Source organism: Petaurus breviceps, unplaced genomic scaffold (assembly GCF_028583685.1).
Source record: "Petaurus breviceps papuanus isolate PSGF00001 unplaced genomic scaffold, PetGlider_PUasm1.0 140, whole genome shotgun sequence".
Classification (NCBI taxonomy): domain Eukaryota; kingdom Metazoa; phylum Chordata; class Mammalia; order Diprotodontia; family Petauridae; genus Petaurus; species Petaurus breviceps.
In genome coordinates, this window is record NW_027185698.1 from 52,279,607 (window position 1) to 52,291,304 (window position 11,698).

Below are 11,698 nucleotides of genomic sequence, written 5' to 3' on the forward strand. Positions count from 1 at the left end.
AGAGAGAGAGAGAGAGAGAGAGAGAGAGAGAGAGAGAGAGAGAGAGACAGCGCCCTATGTAAAACTGAAATTTTTGGTAAGTTAAGAGGAATAGACAGGCTTCCCTGGAATGAGCTACAAATAATTGTTTGTATACAAATCAATAATCAGATGTAAGAATGTTTTTACTCATATCAACAACAACAGTGGTACCCATTGATGTAAGGAGGTGGTTACAGTAGGCTATAGTTATTATGTATGCATCGTAGCATCATATTTATGTTGACTTTCATAACAATTGGGATGTAAACCCTTAAGCACCTTAGCAGTAAGTGTAACGAACATCATTAAAATGCCTTTTGAAATCCATTGGGATTGAGACAATTATAAACACACCAATGAGCTATGTGCGAAGTTCTCTAAATTCTCAGGGGGGTTCATTATTTTTATTTATCTATGGTTGTCCACGACTTTTAAAAAGCTGAGAAAAAAGATTGGATATCACTATACCCAACCTAGTCTGATCTGTGATGGAAGCTCTCAAAAATTGTTCTGGGGTCAATATGTGGCAATTGTGCTTGTGACAATGTTCACCAACTATGAAAATTGGTCTTCATCATGTCACCAGATTCATTTTGGTCAGGCCATGACACATACTGATTACAGATATACAAAGCGGAAGCTGAAAGGCCAACAATGAAACTCAGCATAGTAGAAACCATAGATACTGCAAAAAAGGTACTATTCATGTTAAGGACAATTTTCCATGTGTAGAGGCATTATTGACAACCTTTCCATGGCTCCTCATAAAGTTTTGCTGGAATATAAAAGCATATATAATATTTGAAACAAAATTTTCCATAGCACAGTTGACATATGCTGTGAGTCAGCTAAGGTCCAGGAAATCCCATAACGCTCTCTATATTTTGTTTGCTCATAAATTCTTCCCTTATCCATAAGTCTGATAAAAAAAATATATTCTACAACTCACTTAATTTGCTTATGATTTCACCATTTATGTCTAAATCATGTACCCATTTTGAACTTATTTCACTATACAATATAAGATGTTGATCTATATCTAGTTTCTGCCAAACTGCTTTTCAGTTTTCACACCACTTTTAGTCAGTAATGATTTCTTCTCCCAAAATCTTAGATCTTTGGGCTTATCAAACAAAAGATTGTTATAGTCACTATTTTGTATTATTCACCTAATAGATTTCACTGATCCACCACTCTATTTCTTAGACTACCAGATTGTTCAAATGATTGCCCCCTTTGTAATATAGTTTGAGATCTGGTACTGTTAAGCCACTTTTCTTCACAGTTTTTCATTGATTCACTAGATATTCTTGACCATTTTTCTTACTGATATATTGTTACTTTTTCTAGTTCAATAAAATATTTGTTAATATTTTTATTTTATGGCACTAAATAAATACATTAATTACATTGAATTATAATTTTTACTATATTGTCTCAGCCTACTCATGAACAATTAATATTTCTCCATTTGTTTAGATTTGACTTAATTTGTGTAAAAAGTGTTTTGTGATTGTGTTCATTGAGTTCCAGGTTTTGTCATGCCTGGTAGAATTCCAAATAGTTTACATTATCTGCAATTATTTTCTGTGGAATTTCTCTTTCAATCTCTTCCTTCTAGAATCTGTAATATATACAAATCTGATGGCTGCTTTCTAGAAGATGTTGACTCATAAGCTACAATTATTTTCATGGTAATCTTTTTGCAAATTATTTTAAAAGCTATACAATATAAAATGAAAAAAATCCTCATAAAATATTTTTTTATTACCCTTACCATATCTGCTACACCAACTCCCTTCTTTGCCTCTCCAAAAACACCTTCAGAATTACCTTCCCATTGGCTATAAATTCCTCTTGTATTCTGGTTTAATTTATACCAAAAATGCAAGATATGATTCACCTACTGCAAGATTATGTCCACCTGTTGATCCCTGGACAATGATCCCATTACATTTAGAGTAACAATTAAGTTACTATTTATAGGTAAGCATGCTCTGGCCTTATTGATCCAGAGGTATGCCAGCTACATCTTCTCTTCATTGTTCTAATGTCCCACTTAGTGGTTATGTGGATGTTTTAATGTAATTCTCTGGGCTTAAACCCCTGTTGCTATATGTTCCTCTACTATTCACTGACAGTGATTACTGGCCCAATTCCATTTGTCCAATTAATATCAATGAGATTTTGTAAAAGGAAAAGATATGACAAGCACAGAAGAACCAATATTCTCTACTCCCCAATCCCTGGAGGAGGCGCATACTCTCCTTTATTCCACCTTGGTCCCTAGGGAGAGTAGGCAACAGCTTAACACAATTTCTACAGAGCAATCTCCCCTACCATGTTCACAGCCAAATGTCATATAGCAACTGGATGAGACTAGGACTGACCCAGAAATAAAAAGGTAAATTCCATATTAAATAACTGCAGACAATATAAAATACTTGGCAGTCTACATGCCAAGACAGACCAGAAACTACATGAACACAATTACAAAAGACTTTTCACACAACAGAAGTCAGACCTGAACCATTGGAAAATTTTTTATTGCTTATGGAGAGGCTGAATAAATAGAATGAAATGATGATTCTACCTAAGTTGATTAATTTATTCAGTGTCATACCAATCAAGCTGCCAAAATTTATTTCATAGGGCTAGAAAAAATAATAACAAAATTTATCTGGAAGAACAAAAGGTCAAAAATGTCAAGGGAATGACTGGAAAAATGTGAAGGGAGGTGACCTTTCTGTAACAGTATGAAACTGTACTATAAAGCAGTAATCATCCAAACAAACTGCTACTGGCTAAGAAATAGAGTAATGATCCAACTGGAAAATAACATATACAGGCACTGGGGTATGGAGATCCCTCTTGCCCTACTGGAAATTCAGAGGGAGAATGGGGGAGGATACAGGAGAGAGCAGATTAGGGGAGGGGAAATACAGTGGAATTGATGTTTTGGGGTGGTGGGTAGTGGAAAGATGGGGAGAAAATTTGTAACTCAAAATCTTGTGGAAATGAATGATGTAAGCTAAAAATAAACATAAAATTTCATTTAAAAAATAAAATACTTTTCAGATTTTTTTCCATAAAAAAAGAGAGTAATAAATCAGTGGCTACAATTAAGTGCAGATGATAAAGTAGCAAGTGCCTATAGTAACCTAGTGTTTGAAAAAACGCAAGAAACAAGTTATAGGGCCAAGGACTTTATATTTAACAAAATAAGCTTGGAAAACTGGAAAGCAATTTGGCAGAAATGAGTTATAGATCAACATCTCACACCATCTACTGAGATAAGATCAAAATGGGCATGTGATTTAAACATAAAAAGAGATATAATAAGCAAATTAGGGGGGAAGGAATAGTTTACATGTCAAATCTATCAGTAAGGAAAGATTTATGATGAGAAGAAAGGAAGAACACATTTTGGTATGTAAAATGGATAGTTTGATTACATTAAATTAAAAGATTTTTTGCACAAATAAAACCAATGCAGCCACGACTAGAAAGAAAACAGAAAACTAGGATGGGGAAGAAAATTTTACAGCTGGTGCCTCTGATAAAGGTCTCATTTCTCAAATATATAGAGAACTGAAACAAATTTATAAGAATACAATTCATTACCCAATTGATACATCTACAAAGGATATGAAAAGGCAGTTTTCAGAAGAAATCAAAGTTATCTATATCACTTCAAAATCATTTGATCAGAGAAATGCAAATAAAAACAAGCCTGAGGTATCACCTCAGACTTATCACATTGGCTTATATGACAGGAAAGAAAAACAACAAATGATGGAGAGTATTTATGACAATCGGACAATAAATCACTATTGGTGGAGTTGTGAAATGATCCAACCATTCTAGAGAGCAATTTGGCACTATGGCCAAGGGCTTTCAAACTGTGCATACCCTTTGAACTAGAAATACAGCTACTAAGTCTGCACCACAAAGAGATCAAAGGAAAAAGGAAAAGGACCTCTATGTACAAAAATATTTGCAGTAATGTGTTTGGGCTAGCAAAAAATTGGATATTGAGGGTATGCCCATCAATCAGGGAATGGCTGAACAAGTTGTGGTGTATTATTGTTATTGTGTTGCAGCATAATACTGTTGTGCTCTAACAGCACAATACTCTTCTGCTCCAAGAAATGAGGAGGATGATATAAAAAAAACATGAAAAGATTTACATGAACTTATGAGTGAAGGGAACAGAACCAGGAGAATATTGTACACAGTAAGAACAATAATGTATACTGATGACCTGTTAATAACTTAGCTATTCTGAGCAATACAATAATCTAAGACAATTCAGAAAACCTTATGATGAAAAATGCTATCCACCTCCAAAGAAAGAACTTATAGCATCTGAGTACAAATCAAAATATATATATTTTAAATGTTATTTTTCTTGGGATTTTGGGGGAGTGGGTCTGAGTTTTCGTTTACAATGTGACTAATATGTCGATATGTTTTGCATGACTGTACACGTAAAACCTATATCAAATTGCCTACATTCTCAATGAGGGTATAGAAAAAGAAGGAAGGGAGAGAATTTGGAAAACAAAATTTTAAAATAGGAAAGTTTGAAAAATTTAGTTGTAATTGGGAAAGATAAAAGATTATTTTTTTAAAAATTAGGAAGCTGAAAATTCCACTGGATTCTGCCTTAATAAGACCAGATATGGAATACTATTTTCAGTCCTGATCTCCTCATTTAAAAAAAAATGCTGAAAATCTGGAGAGCATCCATAGGAGAATAAACAAGTTATCAGCAGTCGACTAGGATTTTAAGGACTACATGGCAGGCTCTATGCTATAACTTGGAATAAAATGCAAGGCAAAAAACAGGCTCTGCCTTCCAGAAGCTCATGTTGTATTGAGAAAGGCACCATGTAAATAAATAGGCACAGGCAAATTATAGATAGAGTACACAGGTGGTAATGCTAGAGAGGAAGCTACCATTACCTAGAGAGTAAACATTTCTTGCAGAAAGTGGAATGTGAAATGTCTTCAGGAAAACCAGGGAAACCAAGTGGCAGACCTAAGGAGGCAAAACATTTCAGGCATGTGAGAGAGCCAGTGCAAAGACACAGAAGATAGAGTGTCATGTGTGGGAAAAGGCAAATAGCCTAGAGCAGCTAGATTTTACACTGCATGGATAGGAGTAAAGTATAACACTGAAAAGGTCAGAAGGAGCAAGATTGTGGAGACTTTTATTTTTTAATGATTCTATATTGATAGGTTTTATCATAACCAAAATTTCTCCTAGTATGTCTTCATCCTCACCCCTCAAAAAGAGCTAAAGCAAAGAAAAAAGAATATATTTTACAAGAGTATTATGACACAAAGATGATCATTAACAAAAGAAAATTCTCTACATTCATCAAAATATTTATAACACCACTTTTGTGGTAACAAAGAACTTGAAACAACTCAGATAAGCAGCGATTGAGGAAACGCTAAACAAATTGTGTGATATGAACATAATGGAACATGGTTGTGCTTTAAAAGAAAACAACTAATGTGAGTAACACAGGAAAAAAAAGTTTTACATGATCTGATACAGAGGGATGATACTCATAGCTAAGAAAACAACACACATACAATGAATTTTATTATTGTTCTTTCATTTCTGTGATATCTCTTCATCAAACTTTTTGGTGTTTTATTTGGAAAGATACTGGAATAACATGCCATTTCCTCCTCCAGTTCATTTTACAGATGAGCACAAACAGGTAAAGGGGGTTAAGTGACTTGACCGGGGTCACACAGCTCGTAGATAAGTGTATGCGGGTAAATTGGAACTCAGAGAGATCAGTCTTCCTTATTTAGGCTGGATACTATATCCACTGTGCAACAAGCTTCCCACATATTGAATAAATGTAACAATATAAAAGAAAGAACAACCATCACAAATAAATAGAAAATGAGTCTTACAGGAGTCCAAAAAAACTATTTCAGACCCAAAGAAGAGCTATGAGAAGACATCTCTCTTTACTTTTTGCAGGGTAGGAGGTCCATGTTTGGGGAACATTGCATGCGTTTTCATATATTTGCAATCAACATACAAATTTAACCTATGAAAATGAAAAAATTTATTGTTGAATCATTTCAGTTGTGTTTGACTGACTATTCATGACCATATTTGGAGTTTTCTTGGAAAAGATACTGGGGAGGTTTGCCATTTCCTTTTCCATCTCATTTTACAGATGAGGAACAGAGACAAACACTATTAAGTAACTTGCCTTTCCAAAACCCATTTATTGCTATCACTTAATCATAGCCAATGTAGCTATAGAATATTAGATCCTTAAAGGAAGAGTCTTTCATTTTTCTACTTTCATCTCCAAAACAAAGCAAGATAATACGTACTTATTAAATAGTTGTTTTCAGTTGAATCATGAAGAAAGATGTTTCATATTGATCAGTTTCCTCAGTGCCTTTTTCACTTCATTGTTCCTTAGACTATAGATCAGAGGGTTCAACATGGGGATCATTACCATGTAGAAAACAGATACCACTTTATTATCATCTGTTGAATAACTAGATTTAGGCATCATATAAATGAAGGTAAGGGTCCCAAAGAACAGAGTCACTGCTGTGAGGTGGGAAGTGCAAGTTGAGAAAGCTTTGGATCTCCCTTCAGTGGAGCTTATGGTCAGGACAGAGAAGAGGATGTATATATAAGAGATTATGATAATTAACACTGTGATTACAATGACTGATCCAGCAGAGATGGAAGGAAGAATTTCAGCAAGATCATCTTGGTAGCTGGAAAGCTTCAAAAGCGGGGCATAATCACAGAAAAAGTGATTGATTTTATTGGATCCACAGAAGGACAGCTTCAGTAAGCAATCCACGAAGACCAAAGAGTTCACACAACCACCCAGGTAGGATATGATGAGTAACAGTGAGCAGACTCCACTAGACATGCTGGTGGAATAGAGTAGGGGGTTACAAATGGCCACATAGCGATCATAGGCCATTGCAGCCAGCAGGAAGCACTCAGCTGTCCCAAAGGTGGCTACAAAATAAAATTGGGCCACACAGCCTCCCAGAGGGATTGAGATCTTATCTGTAAGAAAGTTGATGAGCATGAGAGGTGTGACAGATGAGGAGTAGCCAATATCCACAAAAGCCAAATGGCTGAGGAAAAGGTACATTGGGGTATGAAGTTGAGAGCTATTCCTAATCACTGTGATTATGCTAAGGTTTCCAGCTAATGTGACGCTATAGACACCCAGAAATAGCACAAAGAGGATGATACAAAGGATTTGGTCATCTGTTAACCCCAAAATAATGAATTCAGTAACAGCAGTGCAGTTGTCAGACATATGTCTCTGAAACAGGGCCTGTTAGAAGGAAAAGAGATTTAAAAGATTATAGGATTAAGCTTTGGATAGGTCTGTTGATGTATTCAGGAAACATTCACTGACCAGCTCCTACATATCCCTTTTACTTTTTTACTCCCTCACTTTGCTCCTGTGTACCATGATAGTCTGTCCATAAGAAAAGCAGAGATAAATAAAATTGTTGCCTCAAATTTTTTCCCCATGGACCAACAAAACTGCATGATTTAACAATTTTGCCTTTATAACAATGTGAAAAAGTCTGTGAGCATAAAAAGTACACTTTAATCCCCTCCTTAGGAACCTTTCTTATATATACAGGGAATATGCCTACATGGGTAAATACTCTTTGGCCATGTAACCACACTTCCAAAGAAACAGTCTACTTTGTCATCCCTCATTTCTCACAGGACCACTTTCCACATGATGCTAATTGAGTATGAGGAAAGTCCTTGTTTCCAAATGATGCGTGTGCTCTAAAATCACAAAAGAGGAGTAATGGGGAATCTGGGTTCTAAGTCATCTAAAGTTATTTTGTTCCCAGTAATTGGCATTACTGCAAATGGCTATTTTAGGTGAGATATTGCTAGCCTGAAACATGTGGGAAATTTCCCATAGGAACCACTGCTGTTTCTAGGTGAAAATAATGTAAAACACTTGCTGAAACTTCTTTAAGCATATCCTGTTTAAATATTGCTTCCATCAATGAGAATAGCTGAGCAAATTTTGGTATAGGAATGTTGTAAATATTCCTTCTTCCACAGGAAGAAATGAACACAGTTACTCTGAAATAATGTGGAAACACTTTTATCAACTTATGCAGAGGAAACGCCGTAAAAATAGAAGAAATATTTATGTGACAACCACAATAATCATGATAAGGGAAACAACTTTGAAAGACCTCAGAACTTGAACCAAAAGAGGGATGGATCGTGTCTTCAAAATACTGATGAGGAAATATTAACTACCACTTCTCATCAGGAAGATATGGAATCAGATACAATCTCATGTATGTCCAATATGTTGATTTCAATTCCTTGTCTATGTACTCATCTCTCACAGAGGAGGCCTTCCTCTGTGTGTGGGGAGAAGTACCAACGTGGGTAGAGATAGAAATGGGGAGATAGAAAGAACAACAAGAAAATATTTTCAAAATGTAGAAAAATCAACAGTGAATTACAACTTTACATGTATATCCATCATATTTCTTTTAAAAGTAAAAAGATCTTGAAATGTTTGCATCTGTTTATGCTTGGTAAGCTCCAAATAAAAGAAATTTTCTTAAATACTACTTTTTCTTGGGATTTTCTTCATACCCCCAAATCTAAACTCATTTTCTTCTCTTCTTAGTCCATTAAGAAAGGATATAAAATATTAAGATAATATTCAGCTCACAACATGCCACACTACAATGATCATTTATGAATCAATGGTGTAGCTCTTTGTGACCACAAGAAAAAAGAATGCCTTAACTAAAAAAATTGCAGAGTACTGAGTGAATTTTTCAACACCTTATACTTCACTCTTCCCTCTCAGGAGAGGACGTAGCATACAATGTTCCTGACCATTCCTGTGGGCTCCCTTAGCTTTTCTCTTCTTAAGTTCAAAACTCCTCTCTGAAGAAGACACAGTCCTTTTCTCCAGGGACAATATATCTATTTGTTTTATTGATTCCATTCTTGCTATTTCATCCTTCCTAAGCTATCCCCATTGAAAACTCCCTTTTATCTATGTAACCTTGGGCAAGTCACTTAACCCCAATTTCCCTGCCTTCCCCTCAAAAAAAAAAAAAAACACATAAAATGTAATATTATCTATGTTCGGGCAGCTAGGTGGCGCAGTGAATAAAGTGCTGGCTCCGAAGTCGGGGGACCTGAGTTCAGTTTCAGCCTCAGACACTTAACACAAAAAAACTAGCCAGTGTAACCTTGGGCAAGTTACTTAACCCCACTTGCTCTCCAAAAAAAAAAGGCAAAAAAAAAGCTCTTCCTTTTAATTTTTCATGTTTTCTCTATGTGTTTCTATCTTTCTTTCTACACATGGGCTCAGATCTGACTAATCTTGTAAAAACTTCAATTGTCCCTGATCTCCTTTCCAGTTATCATAGCTTTTATCTTAATTTTCCCAATCAGTTCTCAAAAATAAAAAAAAAAATCTACCCATATGGTGTGTACTTGCTCACCTCCTGATCACTTGTTAACCCATTCTAATCTGGTTTCTGATCCCAGAAGTCCACTGGAACTCCTCTCTAAAAAGTTGCCAATAATTTCTTCATTTACAAATCACAAAAATTTTTGTAATCTGCATTTAAATTTCTATAGGATAGACATTGTTTCAGACTTTGCATTTGTATCCATTGTGGTTTAGTCATTTTAAGTCATACCTGAATCTTTAGGACCTCTTTGGGGGTCTTCTTAGCAAACATACTGAAGTGCTTTGCCATTTCCTTTTCCAGCTCATTTTACAGATGAGAAACTGAGGCAAACAGGGTTAAATGACTTGCCCAGGGTCAAACATCTAGTTAGTATCAGAGGCCAGATTTGGACTCTTCCTTACTTCAGCCTGGGTACTCTATTCACTGTTTTACCTAGCTGTCCTATTTGCATTATTGGCACCTAGGAAAGTGGATGAAAAAAAAATATGTGCTTAAAAATTACTTGCTTACTGGTTGATTTGCCTTGACCTCTTTGAAGGATGTGACACTGTGGACCACCTACTTTTCTTGGATTCTTTCTCCTCATGAGATTGAATGACACTGGTTCTGTTGGTACTAGTATTCCTTTTACCTGTTTAACTTTTACTTCTGAGACTCCTTTGTCTATTTTTGAATATATGTATATTTGTGTATGTGTGTATCTCCAGCATTGAATTCCAAGGGCATTCCAAACTCAACTAGTCCCAGCCTTCATCCTAAAACCACTTATCTCCATAATTCCTTATTTCTGTTCAGAGGCCCACAATCATACTAAGGACCCTCAGTTACAGTCTTGGAATTAATCTCTACTCTTCCATCTTCCCTTCCCCAACTTGTCAACTGCCAAATCTTGCCACTTTTAAAACAACAACATATATCACATCTCTCCTTAAGTCCACTTACACAGCCACCTCCCTAACCCAGGCTCACATCTCCTCATACTTGGACTATTGAAAAAGCTTCTTAGTTAAAAGTCCAGTCTCTCATTCCTCTAACCTATCCTTTAAAAACCTATAACAATGATCTTCCTAAAGCATGTGAGTGACCATGTCACTCAAGCCTTGAACACATCCCTTATTGCCCTGAGAACAAAATAATAGATCTTCACCTTGATATTTAGATTCTGGCACAACCTGAATCCTGTCTCCCTCCTTAGATTTACTTCACTCTGTTCCCAACCTTAAACTCTACATTCCAGCCCAACTTGCCTACTGTCTGTTCCCCTGACTCAGAATTCTACCCCTATCTCTATCCCTCTGCACAGACCATCCTCCATGCTCCAAATGCCCTTCCTCACCTTTACTTCTTAGAATCTCAATCTTCCTTTGTGGCTCAGCTTGTGGGTCACCACTTACAGGAAGTCTAGTTTCTTAAACTCTAGCCCTGCTCAAGTTACCTTGCATTTACTTATCGTAAAAATATGTTATCACTTCCTCTCCAACAGAAAGTAAACTCCCTGAGCTTACCAACTCTTTCATGTTTTTTTCTTTGTATGTCTAATACCTAGAACAAGTCTCTGTCCTTGTGCCTTCAAGTGAAGGCAACAAATCACTTCTGAAAACTTCAAATCTCATTTATGGTGGTTACCTGATCATAATTATCAAACAATATTAATTCTAATCATTCAATACCACAATTTAAATTTTATAAATTGCTTTTCTCCCAGGGGAAATATCTCACTTTACAGATTAGATAACTGAGGATCATAGAAGTTAGGTCATTTATCCATAATCACAGTCATAGCCAATAAGACTCAGATGTGGGATTTGAACCCAGGTCCCCTGACTTCAAGTACAATTCTTTCTTCACCACATCAAACAACAAATGTTAGTGAAACTTTCCCCCTTAAATTCTTAATCTGAAAAGAGAATGTGGGAGTTTTACATGAAACAAATGCATCTATGTATTCACAGAGATCTTTACCTAGGCTTTCCTTACCTCTAATCATCTTCTATCAGGTACTTACTGTTTGTAATGACATTTCAAGACATATGATGTGACCTAGGGCAGATCAGCAGTTACTAAATAACATGGTGTAATAATACTCCATGCATATAGCTCACTTCAAAATTTTGATGTAACATGGCCCAACAGGGGACCAGAAACATGGCATGAGAAATGTACAGGCCTC

The 11,698-nt window shown here is 35.9% G+C and overlaps 1 protein-coding gene across 1 annotated transcript; it reads right to left on the bottom strand.

The window, feature by feature from the left end:
* Window positions 1-6,422: 6,422 nt before the first annotated feature.
* On the bottom strand, window positions 6,423-7,358 carry LOC138151107 (olfactory receptor 5P3-like). Its single transcript, XM_069074598.1, has one exon. It carries the CDS (start codon window positions 7,356-7,358, stop codon window positions 6,423-6,425), a length of 936 nt encoding a protein of 311 aa, XP_068930699.1.
* Window positions 7,359-11,698: the final 4,340 nt, after the last annotated feature.

Bases quoted from the DNA above. Each gene is read 5' to 3' on its own strand.
- LOC138151107 (XM_069074598.1), bottom strand. From the start codon at position 7,358: ATGTCTGACAACTGCACTGCTGTTACTGAATTCATTATTTTGGGGTTA.